At 45.2% G+C, this 25,654-nt stretch overlaps 1 protein-coding gene across 1 annotated transcript; it reads right to left on the reverse strand.

Annotated features, from left to right (window-relative positions):
* Positions 1 to 1,156: 1,156 nt before the first annotated feature.
* On the reverse strand, positions 1,157 to 17,593 carry capn7 (calpain 7). The gene is made up of 22 exons (XM_049026019.1): positions 17,421 to 17,593; positions 17,152 to 17,258; positions 16,390 to 16,498; positions 13,673 to 13,830; positions 13,170 to 13,237; positions 12,580 to 12,804; positions 12,213 to 12,299; positions 11,869 to 11,995; positions 11,479 to 11,564; positions 11,060 to 11,153; positions 10,631 to 10,777; positions 9,718 to 9,824; positions 8,761 to 8,881; positions 8,014 to 8,158; positions 7,829 to 7,928; positions 7,475 to 7,610; positions 7,104 to 7,179; positions 6,584 to 6,729; positions 4,765 to 4,827; positions 4,548 to 4,678; positions 3,363 to 3,455; positions 1,157 to 1,352 (listed from the first exon to the last, which is right to left on the reverse strand). The coding sequence occupies exons 2-22, from the start codon at positions 17,251 to 17,253 to the stop codon at positions 1,208 to 1,210; spliced, it is 2,466 nt and encodes an 821-aa protein (XP_048881976.1). The 5' UTR covers positions 17,254 to 17,258; positions 17,421 to 17,593; the 3' UTR covers positions 1,157 to 1,207.
* Between the last annotated feature and the right edge of the window lie 8,061 nt (positions 17,594 to 25,654).

The following is a 25,654-nucleotide window of genomic DNA, read 5'->3' on the forward strand; positions in this document are numbered from 1 at the left end:
TCAGGCCCTGTATATTGCACCAATCCTGGCACCAACGATTGCACTTCTACTGCCTCTAGGATGGCGAACCCCATTCACATATCAGTCAAACGTGGGAGTGAGAGACCAGCACTGACAGAAGCATCGGAGGGAACCGTCCTGCATGTAAACATGATGCAATAGTCAAGAAACGTCTCTCTTCAAAAACTCATTTACAGGAACAAGGGTCTAAATTATTGCTGACTGATTTGCAGAGACATCTAGGGAGAACATATTAGGGTATAAAGACCCCAATATTCTATGCTGCGATCTGGACTTTGTTTCCAACAGAGAGAAATACAGTAAGTGCTGGATCTCAGCTGTACTAAGGTACAGTAAAGGTTATTAGATACTTCCCCTCATGGACAGTGGTGTCCCTCTGCACAAGAGGGTAAAAAGAAAAACGTGTGCAGGATCAGAGTCAACTGGGAGAGAAAATATACCACTGACAGGGAGTCTAATGGCATAGTTCATTGGTTCATGGATCACGTCTGGTTGTGGTATTAAAGCAATGATTTGTCCGGTGGAATATTTTTGGGCATTGGGCGCCCACCTGACTGTCGTTACGCAAAAGTGATGCTCCGAGAAAGGCCTCGGGGTTGAAGTCCTCTTCGTGGCATGTCCCACTGAGCTGGGAGCTGTGCGAAGAGTAGACAATGACATCATAATCCCCGGTCCATGGCTCGATGTCACGCTGAACAGTAAGACAACATGCAAAATGGACGTCATATGTTTAACAACTATGTAAAGGGGGCACAAAAAAAAGAAAATCCCTGTATACATTTCTTTTTGGCTCCTGAGAAGACATGACCAGTTCGTTATTCTGCATGGGGGGGGGGGGCGGTTATGTGGTTTTCCAGTGGAGCCATGACACCCTCAGGATCAGTGAGGCCAACACAGCCATGTAGCCCGAGGACATCACCGATGAGCCCGATACCCTGTTTTAATGGTTAATTACCCACTACAGCGGTGAAGTGTGGTCACCACACCCATGTAACGCTTGTCTAAAGCTGCATTTTTCAGTCATTTCTTTTGGTGTAATGAAACATCCACCGTTTCCAGTTCTTTGATTAATGAGCGGTGCAGTCCCTTGGAAGCATCGCCCCTTATGGCGTGGTGGTCGGCGGGGGGGGGGGCGGGGGGGGGTGGGGGGTGGGCACACAGCCCTTGTGCCCGGCCCTGTCAGTCATCACTGCAGCTGGGAGATCTTCAACGGTGAGGTGCTGCTGAAGTCTAGGAAGAAAGGTCCTTCCTGTTTGGGCAGGAAGGTGGTAGGGATGACGTTGTAGATGCCAGCGGGGACGTGCTCCAGATCCAGGTAGCAGAAGCCACATCTGCATAATATGGAACAAGGGGAAGTGGTCAGACAGTTATTATTAATGGTACTTTTCTACTGCACAGTACTGTACTTTTGGTACTTTCCCTTTTCCATTGACTAGCACTCAAGTTCCAGTACCAAAGGTGCCAAACCAGGCTGGGGTACTTCTTTGGTACCTCTGTACCTTGGGGTGGGACTTAGAGTGCCGTCTTTGTCGAACGGTCATGCAAATAGCCTGCTGCTGAAACACAATACAACCGCTGTCTTGAAGACAGTTACGAATTTTGAAAACAAAAATGAATGAAGTAGAAAAAAAAAATAATAATAATTTGCGATCTGGTTGAAAGAACAGATACAATAAAAAGATCAGGATGACATGAAAAGAAATTTAAAAGGTATTTTATTATACTAGGACAGCGCGCATATAACGAGCTGTCCTGACTATGTGATTTTGTTGTAATACATACTGGAATATCTATAAAAAACAAGAAAGGAGGAGTTCATAAATTTCTCACAAACCCGTCTAGGAGTGATTTAAACAGGAAGGATGAAAATGATTAGGAATGGCTCAAAGAACGCAGGGCTCATGTAGAAGCAGAGGAGGTAAAACTTTAGACTGATTTTTAAACATATACTAGATAATCCTGAAAAAGAATAGTAATTAAAATTGCAAAGCTAGCTAATGTTTTTTTTTTTCCCTAAGACAGAATGTAAATGTTTTAGCGAGACCTAAACTCCCAGCGCTATAATATCTGTACCAAACTGAAGGTAAGAAAAAGCCTTAATCTAGCTGATTAGCGATGTTAGAATTGCATGTGCATAACATGCGATGTTGGTATTAATATTGCACGTCATACAGCCTCATGAAATATTACAGCCATTTCTTGAATTCAGTACGAAATACCCCGCCTGAAGCTGTGATGTCATTCGGTGCCAGTTCCAGTTTTTATGCCAGTGGAAAAGCAACACCTTGAAGAACCATACTTTTGGTATTTTCTCAAAGTATCAAAAGTACGGTACCTGGCGCATTGGAAAAGTGCCCAAAAATATCACATTTAAGCTGATTTACAGCTGTTGTTAGGCAGCGTATGCAATTGGTATATGGGAGTAGGTGACGCTAAGAAATATATTATATGTCATGAATCCGCAGTGTTTATCACACACCAAGAAAACTGACGATTGTTTCACTTCTTCCACAACACAAGTAATCTGGGGGTCCTAGGCAGCCGCCCATTCTGCCTATAGATAGAGCCGGCCAAGTTTCTGCCTGAACATAAACATTTTGAAGTATGTGGGTTTTATTGTGCTGACTGCGTCCTAGTTTTACCTATTCCTGCATCCAGCCATGGGCAACTCACTTCAGCAGTGACATTGAAGATCAGCTTAGTAATCATTTTGATGCAAAGTCAATACTCTTAACCTCAAAATGGGCTGCGTTTAGCACATTTCAGCTGAAGAGAATCGGATGATGCACTCGACTAAAAGCAGAAATAATAAAATATTGATTTGACTGCCATTGCCAGTGTGGCCAGCTCATTAACTGCCTTGTTAACCACATTCGGTTGGATTTGATGGAGGGGATGCGGAATCTGGGCAGGCAGTCCAGAGGACGACTATGGGCCTGGAGGGTCAATCTTATGAAGGCACTAACAGGATGCAACGAGGCTGAGAGACACCCAGGCAGTCAGACTTGGGCTGCTAATCAGTACAAAGATCCAGAGCAAAACTTTAAAGGAAGAGAATAACATCATGAGTTCTGAGAGACTGTACAGCCCAGTTTTAAATCACAGTAATTGACACTGACTACTCTGCTGAGGTCAGGAATTATGCATCGTAACTAATGGAGGTTAAAAAAAAAAATGTTATGAGAGGAAATTTACTGTGAAGGTCTATTCGGCATTGGGTTAGGGTACTTTCTCTACAATGTTACTCTCAGTATGGGATCCAGGGTTGTCTGGGTGAGAACTGGTGGGCTGGAAAAGGCGAAAAAGGCATACACCCCCCCCCCCCCCATCAAAGACATTACCGATAATCGCCACTGCCCCTCTTCTGGAATCCAGCAGCACCTGGGTCACCCACGGTTGACACGTTCACAACCTCGAACCCGACGCTGTACTGCCTGAGAATGGGGCATCAGAGTCACACACACACACACACACACACACACACACACACACACACACACACACACACACACACACACACACACACACACGTGGGGCTATACGTGTATGAGCTCCAGTCCAATGACACAATCGTGGGCCACATGATCCCGACAGCAATCTGAAATATGACGTTGGCAGGACCTTTGGGGTTTGCTACGGCTTTTAAAGTTAGGTGCTTGATAAGTCTTCTGTAATTGGTACTTTAGCTTGACTACCAACTGAAAATAAGAGTCACAGCAGGGGTGCCAGTAAGGGGGAGAAGGTGAGTTGGTTCCACAAAATCTGGAACATAATTGGACTGGTCTGGATTAGGGGCCCAATATAGAATCTTTTCATGGGATTCAAAATCTCTAGCAGAACCTGCACTGGTCAGAAAACAGTAATGACTAGATGGCAAATAAGGGCTGATACAGAGAACAGGCTGACAACAAAGGAAATACCAGCAAGTGTGGGAGTCCGAGGGTTTTCCTCTGATCAGGAAAACCGGATGAATAAAACAGCAATAAGGGATTTTATAATAAAACAGACTCAGGGATAACTGCGGGCAGAACACTGCAGATGTTTCTAAGTGTGGGGGGGGGGGGGGGGGGGATGGCTGCAGGGGGTGGTGAAAAACCATGGAGTGATGTCACCTTCAGGAGGGTGCCCCACTTAAATCTGCAAACAGGTGACGTCATAAAAGCTCCAGACAAGTGACAATGTTTCCCTCTAGAGGACAGAAGGGGTAGTGCTACTCAAAAACATTATGAAGACCAAGTCCCAGGAGAGGGAAGGATACAAAACTGCCACTCTGTCACCTACTTATCTACTACAAAGTTCCACTCAGAATGAGAAACACCATGCTCAATAAAACAGTCAACTTTAAGTCTGTGTGTAAACGTAACAGGCAAGAGGTTTACAAACATGATTCAAAATTTTAATCAACGTTCCCATTTTTTTGAACCACCCCGCCCCCCTACACAAAAAATAGCTCAGGGATAGGTGGAACACTACACCCCCATTTGCATGTAGGTCGCCACCGGCCATCTAGTGGCAGGAGGTGGTACCTGGAGCCCCTCAGCTCGATGAGTATGGGCCCAGACTTCTCCAGGCTGAACTGGTAGATGGGGTTTTGTTGGTAGGAGTCCCTGTAGTTCCCACAGCCACCTGCACTGATGCCTTTCCACTGACCGTTCACCTGCGCAGATGGGAAAGTTCCCTGAGAGGTGGTTCTCTTTAGCGGCCAGGGTGAGTCGGCTCTGCCCGAGGACACGGCGGCCTTACCCTCTTGGACTGGGTGAACGGTGTGGGGATCTTGGAGAAGCTGAATTTGCATCCAGAATATACCTGTTAAGGGTAAAGCACAGTGTGATTCTGGCAGGAGACAATCACAGGACAAGGATCATCGCACGAGACGAAATCAAGACCAAAACAGGAACCGCAATTGAGGACACAAATCAAAAGTCATTTTATCTTTCAAGGTGATATTTAGTGATGTATTAAACTCCTTCCCTGGATTTTTTTAGAAAACAGTGCCTCGATCTAATGAGATTTTAATATATTCTAGAAACCTGTAGGAAAATAAATATTATATACACACCGATGAGCCAAAACATTATGAGGACCTTCACGTGAACCAAAAAATGCATCTTTTGTCAAATTGTGTTTAAATGCCAATATTTCCGAACTTTCTCAGTCAACCATTCTTCAAATCCACTGTCCATTTTTGTTATCATTCGGATCAATGAGATTAGAAAAGCCGTATAGCTTATATACAGTCTTCGGTGTGGCTTCTTTCCAAACCTCCTGTTCTTTTTCCCCTGGCCCTCGAGGTTGTTTTGTGTCACTGACTGGAACCTCTGCAAAGCTGGACTGGCAATATGAACAAACAACTCTCTATACCCCCTGTTTCAAGTGTTTAATATATAATGCAATTTTTTGTAAATCGAGCCCGAGGCTCCATTTTATCGTTGTTACTGGTTGTGTGGTTTTATTTACGCTTTGTTTTGGATATTAACGTTTATTTATACTCCAATTCCAATGTCTGAATATTCTTAAGAATTAAAAGTTCATTGCTCTTTGCATTATAATGTTACTATATTATATCAGTGGCATAAAGTGATAACAGCAGCGTTTAATCGCAATTATTTCTCGGACAATACATCGTCCAACAGAAGCAGTTATCGTGAAAAGCCTATTGGTCGACTCCGTGTTGGCAGCTTGCGTTCCTCCCTCAAAGCCCCGATCTCACCACAGCCGACCATGAGCCCACGAGCCGCTCCCTGACAGAGATGTTCTCACCCAGTCGTCTGTCCATAACCATCTGATCCGTATCGGAGTGACTCCGATCGGCGCACCTGCCCATTTCTTCATTACGTCGACTATGAGCTCACCGTCTAATATATCCCAGACCTTGACACACACTGTTTTTCAAGATAGTCGACGTTACTCGCTTCACATGAGTGAGGCCATAAAGTCTTGGCTCATTGGTGTATAAATCATGTTTAAGCACAAAAACATGGTGATTTCATCTCTCTCTCGACACAGACACACCCCTACAAAATAGCTTCCATGTTGTGTAAACATTCTTCCGCAACAGACGAGACGGCAGGAGGGACTCTCACCACATGACACGTCTTTTTACTTTGCGCGTGGAAAATGTCTCAGAACTACATTGGCAGGTACAGAGGAAAAGACCCCCCACCCACCCACCCACAACTACTGCCATTTTATGGGTGACAAACTCCCCTCCTCCCCTGTCCAGAGAGACAGCAGTTCTACGCTAGAGGCAGACTATGGTAATTACTGCAGCAACAGCTCTACTCTCTGTAGCAGACACAGGTCCATCACACACAGCGTCTGTCAGTAACGGACTCAACAAAAACACGACCCCAGACCTGAACAAGAGCTGAATAAGAACACGTGCAAAGACTCACAAGTGCAAACATATTCAGGATGACACACAGTGTGTTGGTACATAATACAAAGACTCTCCTTAAAGCCTTTGTGCGTTCTCTGCTTTAAATACATCACAGACTGAGTGATAAAAGCAAAAATGTACAGCGCAGGCTGCAGGTGGCGCTCTGGGGACAGCTGGCCTTACCCGCAGTGTGTAGTTGATAGTGTTCTGTTTCTCGTACTGGGACACCACCAGCGTGAAGGTGTGCATGCCTGCGTTGGTCAGCTTTATCTTGGTCAGGTAGTGCGGGCTGTTGATTCGGATCCCGTCGATGAAGGGAGGGGGGTCCACTGAGGGTAGGGATGAGAGAGAGGGGGAGAGAGAGAGAGAGAGAGACAGACAGAAAGAGACAGATTAAGGGTGACGATACACAGGGCAACATCTTTAGCAGTGTTGCTGACCGTGTTGTTCAGGCACTTTCCCATTGATGTTGGGCAGCAAAATTTCAACCTGTAACACTTTAAATCAGCAGTGGGGAAACTTTTCGCAACCATCTAGATCCAGACGAGTTGCCCTTTGTCTCACCTGCTTGGCCATCGCCCGGAAATATTTCTCAAAAAAGTTGTGCATCACCACCTTTAGGGGGCATTTTGATGAAAGTGAAAGCAAGCGACCGACAGGATGTCGAACAGAACCATTCTCTGAGTACATGCACAGTACTTACTGGGATAGTAAACTTTCCTTCCATCGGTTTTGTAGACGACTAAGGTGATAAACTCGCGGTTTTGGGCAAAGTCATCCTAGAGAGGGAAACAAAAGCCAGTCAGTGCCTAAGGGCTGGTGGTCACTGAGTACTACTGTACCTTGTGTTTGTGTAAGTAGCTGTAATTAATAGTAACACTCATCGCCATGGTTACGAGGCTCCCTTCCCTGTGTGGATAACATTTTGAATCTGTTCCAGTCTGTGATTGGCAGTGGTCAATAATGTAATGTTATCTATAAATGCCATCCTGTTCCCAGTCAGGCTTCACCTACACAGGCGATCGGTACTGAACTCTGGCAGTCAGACCTGTACCTGTCAGGTATCACTCTTACCTTGTCAGTGATGTGTCTGGTGAGCAGTACCCAGACCGCAGCACCCCCCTGTGGACAGTTCACCTCCAGTTTGTACTGAGGATTATTGGCCAGGCTGTAGGCATCCTTCATCGGACCCTGTTTTGCATCCCAGCTGCTGTGGTGCACAAGAGGAGCAAGATGGATGTGTCAGGCGCACGCGCACACACACACACACACACACACACACACACACACATACACACACACCATCTAAAATGCTAACCAAAGCCCATACAGGTACACATTAAAATGAGACCATAAAGCAGGTGATAAAAGTGTAGCCATCGTATCATGTAAGCTATATAAAAGCGTGTCTATGACAACAGCACGCGCCTGTGGATGCAGGAAGACTCTTTGAAGAGGCTGGGGCTCCAGCTCAGGTAGATGACATCATAATACTGGCAGAGATCCTCCCACGTGATCCAGAACACTCCTGCAGCACAGAGCAGAGCACCGGCGCCGTTACCCACATGTGGTGATAATATCGCTGCAGCGGTGAGAAGTTACCAACGGCCTACCATTGTCAAACTTCTGGGCGGTTTTGGGGTCAAAGTTGAGGTACTTCAGCAGCTCGGGGGTCCAGTTCTTGTCGTCCCGCTCGCTGAAGCGGCCTTTCCACCTCAGGTGGCTCCACGGGTTCTTCAGCTGGAGGAACCGCATGCCCTGGGCATCCAGACGAGGTGGAAGAGCGAGGATCATGAACGGTAAAGGTCTACTGATGATTGGCTGGCTCTTGCAAAGGCCAGACAGGGATGAACCGCAGGCGAGGAGAGTTCATAACCAAACAGTCACTCAGAGGTCAAGCGAAGGGTGGGCTATAGAGCATGGCACAAGAAACCAGGGTGGAGGTTACAAAAAGAAACAACGTGATGGAGATGTGGCAAGAGAGTCAGACGGAGATGTGGCAAGAGAGTCAGACGGAGATGTGGCAAGAGAGTCAGACGGAGATGTGGCAAGAGAGTCAGACAGAGATGTGGCAAGAGAGTCAGACAGAGATGTGGCAAGAGAGTCAGACGGAGATGTGGTAAAAGCTGTATGCAATAAAAGGGAGGCGAGAAGGTGTTTTCCCGATGTTACATCATCACTGGAGATTCAGTCTAGTTATTAGTCAAGAAATCCTCAAGCTAGACAAAAGTGTCAGTATTATTCTCGTTTTTAGATAGTTGGCAGGTGCTATTCAAACGTTGTTCATCAATGACTCCCTCAAGGGTACAACAGCAAGGCCCCTTGGGTCGTGCCGCCCGCACTCCTGTCGCACCCCTTACCTTGTAATCCCGGATGTCCAGTACAGCGTAGGCGTGGGTGGGTACCAAGCCCCATCTCTCGCCCTCCTCTTCAGACATCATGCCCGTTGCCGTGGTGATGAGGACGTGGCCCTTGTGGAATCTTTGGGGCGGAAAATCATGCCAAGTAATTTAAGCTTGGTTTTGTGCAGAAGCCTACATGCAGACATATTTTTGCCAGTTTTAATTAAAGTTATATAAAATCAATACAATTTATAGATCATCCTGCTGACCAAGTGTATTTCCACAGTCTCATACATTATAGATGTTATTATATATATTAAATCACTGAAGTGAGACTCCGGAATAAGCACTGATCACAGTATATAGTTTATTACAGGTCATCACACACAGCTGAGCAGGATATTAAGATTTCACATGGACCTGACCTTAGTGCCCCCCGCCCAGCAACCAAAATAAACCCCAGTTGACAATGACTGCATGGAAGCATAAACCATCAGAATCACCGATCTCTATCTGCAAAGCTAAGAAAGCAGCAAGCGGAAGCCTTGGCAGAGGTTTTACGGCTGTCAGATCAGGGTCAAGGCTACATACAAGTTAAGAAAGCAGCTGGTAAAGGCTAACTCAAACCCTAACCTTAACCCTAACCGTAACCCTAATCCTAATTCTAATCCTACCCATAATCCTAATCCTAACCTTAACCCTTGAGTAAGGTCCTTAACCCCCAATTGCACCAGGGTCTGTCTGACCCTGCTCTCTCAGTTTTGTGTCACTTCGGTTAAAAGAGTAATAAAATGTATAAAAAAATACAAAAAATAAAATGCAATAAAAAGTGACACCAATGGGGTGGAAGAGTAATACACTGTTAATGCTGGGGGGAAATTCCCCATTGTGCTCTCCGTGACATACACAGACATATAGGTGAGAGGAGCAAGTCTGGGTCCACCAGCCCCCCCCCCCCCCCCCCCCCCCATTTACCTCTGGTAAAGCATACGGAAGGTATCGTCCTTATTGAAGGCCTGATTGTCAGAGTGCATGGCAATACGCTCAGGGATCCAGCCAGTGAGAGCGTGCAGGTCGATGTTCTGCAGAAACGGGGAACAGGGACAACTTGCTGCTCAGACACGCCGATCTTAAAAGCGGCTTCCTGCTCCGCCCAGTCAGTCGGACAGTCACGCCACACACTGACAGGGCCAAAAGGCTGCCACCATCTACGTCCCGCTTTCAACAACAGCACAGATGCACTGCAGGAAAGACAAAGCCTCCAATCGTACTGCCAGAAGTCTGGTCCAGTCCAGCGGCAAGTGCCTAACAGTACAGATGGGAGGAGTCATACCCCATAAATATAACACCAAAAAGTGATACTAAAAGAATGTCCCTATGAAACAATACCTCGGAACCAAAAAGAGTGTAACATAGACATTACAATAAGACATAGGCAATTCTGTTCTGAATTGCGACAGATGTTTAGAGAAAGCGCAATGAACTCAGTGCATTGGTACGTATTTCATAGCCAGCTCTGGTTTTTCCTGATCTGTGTGTAATCTGGACAGTTGTAACATGTGCTTTCCTAGAGCATAACAGTTTCTCCTTTCTGTTCTCTAATTCTTGCTTTCCAATTAATCTTCTGATAATGGCAAGGTAGAGAGACATCTGGAAGATGATGAAAGTATCAGCAGGAATTGTGCAGAGCTGCTAGACAGTATTATTCATGACAATAAGCAAAACAAAAACATGAAGCGAACATTTCCTTGATGCAGGAATTCCTCCAGGGTCACTAATTCACTGGGCAGGGTGGCCATCTGCTGAACGTCTAACATGAAATGTAGCTCAAGAAAGCCCCAAGGAACCAGGTGAGGAAGCGAAAGCAGGTGGTAGTTGAGGGACTTACCGAGTTGGAGCCTGGGAAGTCGTAGCCCCCCATGACCTTCATGTAGGCCTTCTCGATGAGCGACACCCACAGTTCGTTGCGGTTGCTGGAGTATGAGCAGAGCAGCTCACCACTCCGGTCCACCGGCAGGAGATCGTCAATGATCACCTGAAGGCAAAGGGCTTTTCACCTTCCTCACTCACACAGCCAGATCTGACACGGCTCTCATACTTCTCTTCCATGGTTATAGCAGACAGACCATCTTGTAGGGCTCCTTTAACCAAGTCATGGAGGAGGAACGGCCCATAGAACTACTCCTCTTGAGTTATCAAAGATGCACTTTGACTGATTATGGAGAACATAGTCAATTTATAAAGGATCTACGAGATACTATCTACAAATCTAAAATATCTAGAGCATGGATGCCTGGAATCAAAGATCCAGAAGTACCTTCCTGGGAACACCGTTGATGTGCAGTTTGACCATGTACTTCCCACAAGGGTTGTATTCCGGCTCCCCCTTCCTGTTCTGAGGGTAGATGACGCTGCAGATAAATAAGGTAGCAGCGTTTCAGACACAAGTCTAAGTGACACCCCGACCTGCTTTATGAGCCTTTTCAGACTCTGCAGCTCGTAAGCAGACCATAACTGTTCAAAAAAAATTATCCAGGCCTAGAAAACTCAGAAATACTTCTGGTCGCTCATTAGGGAACAGAAATATCATGATCATAACCAGTGTAAGAAGTAAGAGCACTTATGGTGTCCCAGGATCAGCGCCTCTGCGAGTCAGAAACCAGCCAGTGCCAGAAATTTTAACTGGAGAAGGTAAACATGTGACAAAGGTGTAAAGACACGGAATAAGCAGCACACCTTGTGATTAGTTTCTTGTTGTAGCGTCTCTCATATGCGGCACTGATGGCCAACGACGCGACGAAAGAGCAGTCCGAGACAACGGTCTGCATAACAAATAAGGAAAACCAGCACAATTACAATCAAAAGCCATTTCTGCATGCAGCTACAGATTCCCCAATAAAATAAAAATACCCCCCTACTAACCTTTACTATTGCGGGTATTTAAAACGAACTTGACACGGACATAAATGTCAGAAAGTACCTTAGAGCTGCCGCATAGTGGCGGATGCGTCAATTGATAGTCAATTGATTTCTCAAGGTCCCGTGACCCAGTAGGATAAGCGGTTTGGAAATTGGATGGATGGATGGATGGATTTCTCAGGGATGTGACACAGATGGCATCCTGACCTGCTTTATGCTGAAGCTGGAGACGGTGAAGATCATGGTGGGGTTGTTGGAGATCTCATCAGGTCGCACCCAGTGAGAGAAGATTGCCTTCTGCTTCGGGGAAAGGGCCAGCTTGCCACATTTGTCTCTGAGGAAGGTGGGAGAGGGAGGTAAGCGATCTTGAGTGAGTGTCTGGAGTCTGCTGCAGTGTGAAGAATTCAAAGCTCAAATTCAAAAGCAGCTCGTGCCCCAGAAAACAGGCAGCCAGATAAAGGAGTGCAAGAGTAACAGGGGACATGCTCAGCTCCAGTCTCAGCCAAACCCAAGTAGATCCCACTAGAGAGAAAGAGCGAAGCAGGACTCACGAGAACGGCATGGGGAATGCAAATCTCTCCTTAAGATCCACACTCATGAAGGGGACATATTCAATACCGTTGATCTTAGACGTGGTCCTGCAAGTGGAAGAGCGTTACTCATTTGTGTGAACACAAGACAATTAGTGCACTTCAGTAAATATAGTGTGAAATTAAATATTCTTGGCTGGATAATTCCTGATTTCTGACATTAAGTTAAAAACAATGCCAAAGAATGGCTTTTCCAAGGAAAAGTCACATCAATGATTTCAGGTTACCCAAAGTTACTCAGGTAGATAAATGCATGGATTTGATTGGCCCACATATGCCCCTCCATTTAACCAGATCTCCACCCCTCCTTCTCAGGCCCATAGCCCACCTGAGCACCTCAATCTCCTCCGCCGTGTAGCGCTGGCCCTGGGGCTCACCAGACTGGACAGGCCTGGAGGGCTGAGGCCGGTCATGGAGGGAAAAGTCCGGTCCCAGGGGAAGGTACTGCCTCGTCTGGCCGCCAGCCTTGGCTGCTCCCCCGCCGGTGGCAGACTTATCTTTGGTGGACGCGGCGGCTTTGGCTTTTGACATGGACTCCTTCAGACCCTCAGCCCTGACGTAAGACCCCAGAGGTCAGAGGTCGTTAAGAGACAAGCACTTCGGCATACATTTATCTGACAAAACACTGGAAATACAGTGAATTTACTAATGCTTCAGTCTTCAAAGAGGGCTGCATTTATTATGGAACATAGAAAGACTTAAAATCTAACTGAAGCCTGGTGAACCAAGATCCAGTAAGAAAACTGAAGCACTTTGCTTCTCTGGAGAACATTAACCGTTCTGTTTGAAGTTAGAACTTCTTGCCTGCATATGAGCTGCATCACCTTCAGTGAGTCATTGAAAACTCTTCTCACGATCTGCCATCTGCAGGCTGCTCTTACTCAGCAATAAATGAGAACCCAGTCAAGGCCCACTTACCTATCCAGCGCCTGGTGAGCCAGCTGCTTCAGCTTCCCCTGGAGCTCCTGCTCGGACGTCTCATTGGACTGGGGGTAAATAGGGGCGGGACATGAAATAACGGGCGGGATAGGCTATAGTCACATGTGCACTACTACATGTGTCCAAGTGTTCTGTAAGAGCCTGTACTGACATCTCCACAGGCTGACTGTGCAAATACAGGTTTTACTTCCTACATTGGGGGAAAACTATCCCCCCACCAAGATAACAGAAACTCTTTATCTCCAGTTACTCCAGGGACCAGCAGACCCGGATCTCTGAATTGTACATCGGTTTGGATAAAAATAAAGTTTTTAATAAGTAAAAGATATTGTGAGAATGATCCCACAGTACATTTGTTTTCACCTGAAACATCTACTGATTAATAACTTTTCTGGAATGGAATTAGGAATCAATCATATTAGAATAAGGGTCAACAGGAAGTCATCATCAAAATGCAACTGCATGTTTGTGAAGATACTCACTGCCTGTATGCAGAGCTCCACGGCCTGAGTGTACAGTTCGATGGCCTCGTCACTGTTGCCCTTCTCGTCCTCGTCAAAGGCCTGTGTCACCAGGAAGTAGGCCCTCTCCAGGTCCAGCTGGTGCTTGGACTTGAGTGGGTCGCTGCTCTGGGCCTGAACTGAGGAACAAGAACCCAAAGAACAGGCATCTTGAGCCTTCTCAAGCGAAATGAACAGGGAGCCTGACCTCAATCGCAGCCCTGTGAGATGGTGGGTCCATCTCAGGACAGGGGAGCCAGGCAGCCGTGTCTGATTCTGTCTGTCTGGTTGTTTTTCTCTCTCTCTCATCCAGTTAATCTGCCTCAACCTCTCTCCTGCTACCTGCTATCATGCTAACAGCCCAGGGCCAAAATTCTTCCTTTATCAATAAAAGCAATGAAAACGGAATTCCAGCCCCAAATAAAATGACCTGTTCAGTGTTCCATCTGCCATCCCAACCCAAGAGATTCTGACAAAACTGTGCCACTTCCTATTTGATACTTGACAGTCACACAATCAGAAAGTTAAACATTCAGCCGAATTACATATAGTTTGACACAAAACACAATAAAATATCCCTGAGAACAATCATTTTAAAATATTGGATATGGATATCTATCTGTCGTTGCCAGATTCAATGAGAAGTTTAGTTTGAGGTCTAAGATGGGGGGAGGAGGTAAAGAACTTCAACCCAACACAAATATAACTGCGAAACACAACAAGGGACATTTTTTTAAATGCTAAAATAACGTTTAATATTATTATGTGTGTTTTTCAGGTCTCAGCCTGGCACCTTCCCTTCAGAGGAGCTTATGGGTCCTTGTGTATAACGGCAGGTCCCTTTGCTCTCCAACACAGACACTTCTTCTCCCACCACTGCATTTTTCTCCTTTCATTTTCTCGATTTTCTTCTGCACCATATTTTAAATCACGGCACCATTCTGAAAAACCGCCACTTTCCAATGTACTCAAAAGAACGCGGCGAACTTCGCTGTTACCATGGATACCGAGAAAACATTCCAAAAACGTATCTATAGCTACAAATGCATTTCTCTAATGTATCTTAAGTCTTAACAGTTAAATCATGTATAGCGTATACAGCTTCTTACAGGCAAACCTAGAGTATTATTTTTATTATTTTATCATTTATTTATTTTATTATTTTGCATTCAGTTTTTTCCTTCACATTCCACTAGGGGCCTCTGTTTGGCTAGATTTCTAATGTCATTTTCTTTATTCTTTAAAAAAATGTTTTGCGTGTTTTGATTCATGATAGATTCATATGCTTTGATGATGCAAGGACAAGCAGCATTTGTATAAGGAGCTGAGCCAGAAAACGCTGAACACTGAATCTCCAGTGACGGCTCAGCACATACAAAGGCTGATCTTTCTATTTGTTTACTCAGAAATTAACCTTGACTTACGCTCAGCAGATTTCACAGATCTCAACCCAACGCAGTATTATAACAACAATAATTATACACGGGTAACTGACAAAATTACATGAAACAATCAATTAAGTATCATGCTGATTTGGCCACTCTGGCATCCTGTTCCTCTGTAGCTAATACAGGATCTCTCATGATATCTTGAGGAAACGACTAACAAGCCTTCATATACCTAAGACCACCCACCTGAGGTGACATGGGTATGGAAGACTGATGAAAGGAAATGATCACATGGGACAACAGTCAGGAAAAGCATATACTCACAAAAATGAAGGCAAAAGCAAAGAGTTATAGTAAATCAGCTGAATGCAAACATTAATCTAAGCCTTCAGACGGTGGCTTCATCAAATAAACTCTGTAAAGAGCCTCACAGAGAGGCATGTTGTGGTAACACTGCATGGAAAATATACTCTTGTCAATGAGCAGGTTCAAAGAACATAGGCATCGTTTTCTGTGCAGTGCAGGAAACCACACTGTCAGAAGTTTCACCCCTCAGCTAGACAAATGCCAAGAAACACAAAACTGTTCACATTGATGAGTTCAAGTCAACTGATTATTGAGCGTCTTTTTTTTTTTGAACAACCTTAAAAGTCCAAGGAACGGTTAAAACCAAACGGGCCCTTAGATTCCCGAGTAAATGTCAGCCCATCATCACATTCATACGGCTGTGAAGCATTTCCATCTTGACAGAAGCGAGACCTTCCAAGAAGACGACTCCTTATTCAAAGGGCACGAGTGGACAAGTGATTTACTAAAAGGTCTGATAAATATGAAAACAGGATCGGAGAGCCGTTACAGACCACAGCGCTCGACGTTTATGGGTACTGGAGCAGAAACTGAGATGGTGTTAGCCAGCACAATCAAGAAAACACCAAAAGATTCTCCAGCAGTACATGTGCAAAGGCGTCTGGCCACTTCAGGATTATTCGGTCTCATTCTTCCTTCCATGGTCAATGTGCTTGCTTTTCCTTTTGCATTCATTCATTCATTCAAGGAATCAACCAGATGGTCCTCCAATCCTTTGCAGGTCACACACACTATTCACACCAATGGGGAATTCCAATTAAACACTGCATGTTTTTGGACTGTGAGGGAAACCAGAGAACGTAGAAAAAACCCTCGGCACAAGGAGACCATGCAAATTCCACACACGCAGGTATAGGTGAGAGAACAGTGCTAACCACTATGCAGTCCTTAATTCATTTCAACCACACATTCTTTTTCAAGCAACACTCAAAGCGCTGAACCAACCTGCAGCGTGAAGAGCCTGAACTCGATCCAGATATTCGTTCACCTTGTCCTGAATGTTCTCCAATTTGGACCCAGCCATGCCCGCGTAGATGAGGGCCTGCGCTGCCTCCTAAATAGAGAGCCGGTGTGGTTAAGAGAATAGTAACTGTAGTGTAGTTATGGTACACATCAAATCAGACGTATTAACTCAATTTCACATTACCGCAACTGCCATAAACTTAGTGACCTACTCTGAGACATGACATCACCACCCCTTTGTATCACCTTGTTCCTCTCCACTACACCTTCATGCCTTTGCAGGGAGCGGGCATGTGCACAACACAACTGTGGCAAAAGCGACATACTATAAATAAACAGGGAAAGCTTTTATGCGACATGTCTGACAGTGTGTAAATATGACCCATGTCACGAACCCGCTTCTGCGTCGGCCCAATTGACTTCATCGGGGCGAAAAATAAATTATTTTCTGTAGAAACTGGGGAATGTCCGGCACAGCGTCAAAGGTGTGGGACAGTTTCGCAAATCCAAGGGTAGGTACCAGTACAGTTTGTGTAGGAGGTGATGACGATCAGACCAGTACTTAATGACTTTTTGGCTAACAATCGTCCAATAATTGCGACAGCCGTTAATAAATAATTTTTATACCATGGGTATATCTCTTAACCTACACAAAACACTTAGGAATTCTAGTTAAAATACATAGGGGAAAAACCCGCCATGCGAAAAACTAGCTCCCAAAATTAAATGAGAATGAAGTCCTACCTTATAGTAAAAGACCGCCTCATTGTGCTTCCCTTTCTGATCATACATAACAGCACATTTAGCGAATTTGATGGCATCGAGCTCCAGCGCCGAACAGTCCATGTTTCCTGGTAACGATAAGAGGACACGGTACTTAGTAAGGTTTTATCATGAACAAAATCCACGTCAGTTACATGTATATAAATATAGCCGGAGGTTATAAACGAGTTGAAGATGACATGCGAGTAAGAGCGACAGATCATAAAGCAAATGTTAAAAAAACTGACTACCTTAAAAGTCCAACGCTGCAGCTCGTCTTGGAAGAATTCCGAGCTCTTTTTGGTGTTAAGTGTCAATTAATAGCGGCGAAACGATCAGCTTCCAGCACTCTTCACGCCAAAACTTTAACCACAACAGACCCCCCTTTTCTATTTCCGGGTCCAGAAGGAAGAAGTGTGTAAGCTGTCAAACTAAACTACGTACGTCACACACTCAGACTGGACCCGGATGCACAACGACGGGGGAGGGGGCGGGGGGAGGACTATACGTCATCACTAGTCAGGGAATTCCTTGACACATGACGTTGTAATCTTCGTTCGGGGAAACCCCAAAGTGGAGCCTATCTTTATTTTAGATAAGGATTAAGATTTATCGGTCTTTTCACCTTCGTATACAGTACAGGGTGTGCTTGATGAGCTGGATGCTACAAACCATAGGACACAAGGATGAATTTCAGAGGTGTTATTTAATCTTTAATTGAACAGTCTGTATTTCTAGTCTTGTGTTCTTTTGACAATATCACACATTTGCGTATTTCTGGTAAAGCTAGTTATGTACTTCCGCGAATGTGATTGTTCAGTCGGCCGATGAATGTACAATTACGATGTAACCTGTACAATTACATAGATGCTAACACTCAGCCCATGAAACAAAGGTATGACGGAAAAGAGGGAAAAAAAGAGACGTGGATGGGTTGTCAAAAACAGAATGAATTCAGGTCAATAAGCGTATAACAGATAGATAAAAAAGAAGGTATGAAGGATGGTGAAATGGATGAAAGTTCGTTGAATATTTTTGAGCTGCACACCGGAAGTCTTCAGTTGAAGATCGAATGCGAAAGGTGACTGTTTGGAGTCCTGTTCTTAACTCAGTAATCACATCTTTGCTGAGCCATTGAGCAAGACCCTTCACGGCTCTGAAATGCTCCAGAAAGAAGTTAGGATGTGTGAAAAGAAGCATTCCAATGTATCTGAATCTCATGCAAAAGGCAAATAAAGCAGTTAGCTTAGCTGCATGACGTTATAAATTTATGATAATTGATGTGTCCATCTGAGGCTGGGAACCCCTAGCACTCACTCCCACTCTCAGCATATTGCACAACTAGGACAAGAGTGCACGTGGGAAATACAAACACATTACCGTGCAAGTGCAGGTTCAAGTATAAACACTGTCCAGCCATCCATTTTCCAGTTGATGATCCTGGCATAAACCTGAGGCGCTTAAACATTCCTTATCAGTTTAACCATTGTTTAAATACAGTGAGGGTTGAAATTGCTCTGTATAGACACTAGATGGCAGCAATTCTGTCGTCATTACGTACACAATGATTAAACTAAAGCATACGAGCTCGCTCTTCTTATTGACTTTGTCGATGATGAATTCCTTCTATAGGGTGAAGAAATGCAGACACGTGCTGTACGAGCTTTCTGGCACAAACAGTGGGTTTAAATATCTACATTCGCACTCGGCTTTAAGTATCAAGAGAACATGATTATTTCTTGAAACGTCAGAAGGGTAAGATTACTGTCAAAGCCATTTTAGAATGATATTAAAGAATAGAATTCAATTATAGAACTTAGAATAAGTTATAGAATAAGTTATTTTCACAGCTTTTTTGTTTTGTTCCACTGCAAAGTTTTGATCAATGGCAAAATCTTTAAATTTTAATACTTTTTCGGACAAATGGTAGAGTATTTAAATGAAATGCAGTGATACCAGTACTGTATACGACATTGTGATATTTTCTGTATATTACATAAATGGCGTGTCGTTTTTTCAATGTTTATAAAAATATACAATATAATTGCGTATTCCTGCAAAACCATTTTAATAAAAATAGACAAAAACTACTAAAAGAATAAAAGTGAACTCAGTTAAGGAAAAATCAATAGATTAAAAACTAATAATTTCCATGGACACATAGTATCACATTTTACTTTCTGATCTCCTTTCCAGTAGTTAGCAGATTTTAACTCTTGGTTCTTAGTAGTAGCATAGATCCATGTAAATATGTTAGCTTTCTCTAGACAAGAAATGCTCAAAAGGTTGTTTGTTGTCAGTAAAATAACAATGGGTGGGGCTTCACAACCTGTTTGTTATTTCTTCAATTTCACAAACAGGCCTACAACTTCACAAGGTTCAAATGAAGACATTACAGTAGATGACCTTTCCGAAGGAACATATTAAGAATTCAAACACTAAGAGGCTGTTCCTCGAGTTCTTGCAGTTTTCCTTCCATCATTTCCTGTTTGTCTTGGCATAGCTTCCCTTATTTTTGCAGCTGGATATTTGCTGAAACGCATCAGAAGGAAAAAGTCTCTAGGACTTCAAACTAAGGTCTTCTGTGATTAAATGTGCTTTATTACCAGAGAAGCCAATGGCTGACCAGAGTAGCACATGTCCAAAGTTGGACCGAGACCCAGTCTGCAAACAAACTCCATTTCCCAGAAACAGAGGTCATTTGTTTGCCAGCCATCTGCTCATCCATCTGCATCTGCTTGTCTTATTCGGGGGGGGGGGGGGGGGGGCACACGCCAGAGAATAACCTGGGATGGGACACCAACCCATTGCAGGGGACACTCACACAACATTCATACCTATGGGAACTGGGGGAGACCCCATGGCAACAAAGGGAGAACATGCAAACCACACACATGCAGCCGAGGCAGAGACTTAAATCCTGGTCCCAGAGATGTGAGGCAAAAGTGCTAATCACAGCACCACCATGCTGCCCCAGCAATTCCTATTGAAAAGCAAATGGGAAATGTCATAAAGTTTGAGTAAGGCAGGGTTAAACATACTCTTTCATAGATCCCAACAAGGAACGCCTTCCTTATCAGCAGGACTGACTCTCATGCATTCCTCTGTGATTTTTTTCCCAAATATGCAAGTAATGCTTCACTAGCATAATTATAGCAATATCTGTTTATTTATCTTTTTAGTGCAATATTATACTTTGCTCGGTGGTAGAAGGGTGCCCACGAGGTGACACTCCTCTGGTCATGGCTGACTTCAGTGCGACCTCAGATAGTCCCTATCTGGAAAGGAAAGGGTGACCGTGGATCCGCCCGAAGTTGATGAACGTCACAGCTGGCCTGTACGCTGGTACTGTGTTTGTTGGGAGAACCTTTGTGTTCTTCACAGTTGATTCTGAGATTTGCCAGGGGTGTGTTCTTGCTCCTACTTGTATGGACTGGGTGTTGGGGTCCAGCAGCTGTGAGGTGTCCGTTGCTGAAGAAAGATTCACTGATCTTGACTTTGCCAACGATGTTGATCTTATAGAGGCTCTGATCGGGGCTCTCAGTAGACTGAGTGTCTGTGATTGCGGATGTAGAGGCATCAGTAGTGTGTCTGTCTGCGGGGAGAAAGTCGACCTTGTTGAGGGATTTATTTTCCGCTGCAGCAATGTTTGTGTCTCTGGTGACTCTTCCTATGAAGTCAGCAGACAGATTGGGAGATCATAGGGGGTCATGAGGTCGCTGGAAAGGGGTGTGTGGCTCCCGATATCTTTGCAAGAGGACAAAGGTCCAAGTCTTTAGAGTCCTGGTGCTCCCTGTCTTGCTGTATGGCTGTGAGACATGGACACTATCCAGTGAGCTGAGACGAAGACTGGACTCCATCGGTACTGTGTCTCTTCGGAGAATCCTTGGGTACCGCTGGTTTGACTTTGTGTCGAATGAGCGGCTGCTAGAGGAGTCCCGAATGAGGCACATTACCTGCATTGTGAGGGAGCTTCAGTTACGGCACTGCGGCCATGTGGCGCGTTTCCCAGAGTTTGATCTGGCTCACAGGATCCTTACTGCTGAGGACCCAAGTGGCTGGACCAGGCCAAGGGGACGCCCACGTAACACCTGGCTGCAGCAGATGGATGACCATTTCCGGAGTGTGGGACTGGACCGTGTGGCTGCCTGGGGGGTCGCCAGTGGGGATCCGGACGAGTGTGGTGGGTGCGTCAACGCGCTGCATTAGTGCGTGCTCCCCAACCTGAGCTGGCCTGACCTGATTATGCCAATATTATACCATCTTCACATGTTATACTCATTTATTTTTATATAGAAACTGTTATATGTGAAACTGTGTTTTGACCGTTTTTGACTCTTTGTGTAGTTGTGCACTGTGCAGTCTGTAATTACAGGCAATTTCCTCTGGGATAATAAAAGTATTCTGATGCTGATTTACAGAGAATATCATTCTGTCTGCGTATAAATTTGCAGTGCTTACAGTGGAGTTTTGGGATCACCTGTAGGATCTGGAATTCTGGTGCGATATGATAGCATTTGTGTTGTTAAGTGACACATATAACCTGTTTCAGAAAGGGTAGGCGTTCCTTCATACAACGGCCATTGGCAGTCGTTTCATGTGACTTAGTTAATTAACAGTTTGCGTGGGGTGGAATAGATGTTTACAAGCTGTCTAAAGTTATCAGTCCGTGCAGTACTGTTTACAGCATGCATCCGCTGTATTTGCCACACCAAAACAATCCCCCCCCCCACCCCACAGCAGATGAGGGGGAAAAACTGAAGAGAGAGCTGAGAGCTTTTAACCCTTCTTGCCTGGCTAACTTTCATCCACCTCTGAGATTTCCACTGGTTCTATAGAACAAGTACAAGTCATGTGAGAATCGAACTATACCAGACCTAGTTAACTGTCCCTTCCCCTGCATTATAGAAGGTATATGGCATGACCATCACTGCCATCTTATAAGATGTTCTGCAGCCTCAGAGCCAGGACAATGACACTTAAACAGTTTTTCTCCCCCCTCAGACCCTCCAGAAGCACAATGATGCTGGAGGGCACAGGATGATGAATGAGTAGAATACAATTAAGGCAAATGAGAGGCAGTTCAGATGAGGTGAGTGTCACAGTCCACGCCTTTAATTACCCTTGTTTGGCCTCACAATCCTTTGGGACCCTGGTGTCACTTTTCACTGGGCTATTTGTTCTGATGGAGAGAACAAGCCAGGATCATTAGCATCCAAAACAAACAAAGTAGCTTTGAGAGGCTGCCATGGCCTGCCCTGTTCACTCCCTGGTAAGACCAGCAGTTGGGTCTTGCACATTATCCCCAATCCTATTCTGCTAAGCTTCCTCACCTGAATCAGCCAGTCCCTTGTTAGTCACGTATATAAGTGCTTCCCAGTCCTGTGTTCCCCAGTGTGGTTATTAACGCCAGCCCTCCTGTTGCCTTTGCCCTATCCCAGAGCTAATCTTCCAGTTTTGACCCCTTGTGCTGTTTCCCTGCTCCTGTGTATTTGGTTGAATAAAGCCCGTAATAGTTTTCCTTACACCGGCCCTCGAGTCCTTCGTTTCTCACGTCGTGACAGTGGCTTAGACTCTAGTACAGCACAGATGGAAAATAAAGACCCTTCAGTTAAGGTCTAGCTGAATCCCACCTCTCCCTGTTTCCTAGATAGAATGGACATCTAGATGAATAATCAGACTCCAGAGAAATGTGAATTATAGAAAACTCTTGACATTAAGCCTTCTGGCTGTGGGAACTCTTTCATCTCAATCAGCATTTTATATCAGCATAACCCCTTTGATTTTGTTTTGCTGGAATGCTATTCCTGCCATTTCATTAACTGTTTATTCATTACAGGGCCTTTTTCCTTGGACAGAAAGCAGTAAGCTTGACACCTACCCCAAGCTACACCGGGCACAAGGTAGGGGACAACCTGGCGAGGATGCCAGTCCATCAAAGGGCACACGCTCACACAATATGAGTAAATGGATCTCTTTTTGTGAAAGCAGACAGAACATAAAAGCTCTTTGATCTACAGAATCGTTAAATGTAGAAAGCATTCCTCAGGATGAGAGACAACAAACACATGCGGCAGGAAATGGGGTCGTGTCTTGTGGCTGGGAGTGTTTATCATATTTACATAGAATAATTTGGATGCTGCACACAGTAACAGTGTAAACAAAATCCATCCATTTTCCAAACCGCTTATCCTACTGGGTCGCAGGGGGTCCGGACCCTATCCTGGAAGCAATGGGCATGAGGCAGGGAACAACCCAGGATAGGGGGCCAGCCCATCGCAGGGCACACTCACACACCAGTCACTCACATGCACTCCTACGGGCAATTTAGCAACTCCAATTAACATCAGCATGTTTTTGGACTGTGGGGGGAAACCGGAGTACCCGGAGGAAACCCCACGACGACATGGGGAGAACATGCAAACTCCACACACACATGTAACCCAGGCGAAGACTCGAACCGAATAAATATCTTAATTTCACAAAGGGTAGCAAAGGTGTCTCACATCTCCAAGGATGTGGGTTCACTGTTGCATGTCCTGCCTGGGTTCTTGTGCATCCAGGCCAGCCTCTAACCCCGGGTCTTGCTTGTGCTTCCTGTGATAGACGCCAAACTCACCATGTCAGTGTGCTGGGTAGGCAGTTATGGATGGACAGATAGCCAGCACTAGGGGGCAGTGGAAAAGAAAAGAATCAGTGAGTAAAGGTATGGGGGCTGAAGAAGACATTCACAAGCTATTGTATTCTGACAAAGATATTGTGTTGGGACTGGAATAAATCGTCACAGTCCATCTCTGGGTTATCAGCAATGCAGAAAATTCCCCCACATTCTAGTACAGTTGTTGGTACTGTGTTTCAAAAACTCATTTCATAAATGATTATTAAGGGGAGACATTATAACAATCACCACAACATATGTTGTAATTATTGTTTGATTCAACCATTTTCTGTAGCTGCTTGTCCTATACAAAGTCTTTCCGAGAGGGTGCCTGGGCAGGGCAGGGAAACAACCCAGGATGGGACACCAGCCCTTAACTGTGCTCACTCACACATGCAAACCTACAGGTAAATCAATAACTTCAGTTCATTTTAGTATGTTTTGGGACAGGGAGGGAGGGGGACCAAAACACACAGAGGAAACGCCGTAATAGGGAGAACATGCAAACTCCACACATGGAGCAACAGGCTCACTTAGGATCCTGCAAGAAAAGCCAAAGAAGTGTCCGATGCAGAAGTTAGGGGGCGCCACATCCCCTCTCCCCCAGTTCTGGGGGACGGACTTAAACTGCTGTTATCCGCGCCGCTTGTGGAAAGGACTGCATGTGGTGATGTATTACAGAAACTCGCCAGCTGCACTTACAGACGCCCCCTCCTCCCTCCCGGAGGAGCGGAGCAGCTTCTATGCCCAGTTTGAGTGTCGCTACTCAGATGGGGGGGACGTGAGCTGCTATACAGGGGTGGGGGGCTGGTGCAAGTTAAACCCTGAAACGGGATGAATCTGGCAGAGACACCTGATCTGACGGATTGGTGTCCGGCATCCCGAAGACTTTCGCCACACTGCTGTACTAAGTACAGCCTCATCGTCAATCTGTCACTGTGTGTTTAAGAAGACAGTAGTCATGCATGTGCTGATGAAAGCAACCGGTTCCTACTTAAATTACTTTTGCCCCATTGCTTAGACCTCTGTACTCGTGAAGTGTGTGGAAAATCTGATCACACATCAGTCTCGTCTCTCACTGCACTGCCGTTTATCATCTGTGGCACAGTTTTTCAACTAATTGGCATCCCATGCAGCCTTCCCTGCAACTGTGGACATAAAAATGTCACGGTCTTCCTCGGAACACTTCAGACAATAAAAGCTTGTAACTGAAAACATACTTCCTGGAACGAACCGGTGCTGTCTTATTTCAGATGATTCACTGACGAATCCCCGGGCAGTCAAGATGACTGGTCTTCATCTGAAAACAGCGCAAGAAACATCGCAACAATAAAAATAGATTTTGGTTGTAATTTTAAAAAATCTGTGAGGTGATTTGGGCAATAAACAAAATTGCCCATTTGTCAGCTTCTGAAGCATATGATCTGAGGGTTATATCAAGACTTGTTGTCCAGTTGGTAATGCAAGCAGCAGAAAAGAGTTTCCTCCGCACGATGTCTGGGCTCAGCCTTAGAGAGGGGGTGAGGGGCTCTGACATTCAGGAGGGGCTCAAAGTAAAACCGCTGCTCCTCCGCATCAAAGCCAGCCGGTCGAGGAAGTTCAGGCACCTATCTATGATGCCTCCTAGATGACTCCCAGGGGAGGTGTTACCGGCTTGTCCAACTCAGAGGAGGGCCCAGGGCAGACCCAGGACACGCTGGAGTGATTATACTGTATCTCTTGGATGGCCTGGGAATGCCTTGGTATTCCCTCGGGGCAGCTGGAGGAGGTGGATGGTGAGAGGGAGGTCTGGGCATCCCTGCGTAGACTGCTGCCCCCATGATCTGA

Source organism: Brienomyrus brachyistius, chromosome 9 (genome assembly GCF_023856365.1).
Source record: "Brienomyrus brachyistius isolate T26 chromosome 9, BBRACH_0.4, whole genome shotgun sequence".
NCBI lineage: Eukaryota > Metazoa > Chordata > Actinopteri > Osteoglossiformes > Mormyridae > Brienomyrus > Brienomyrus brachyistius.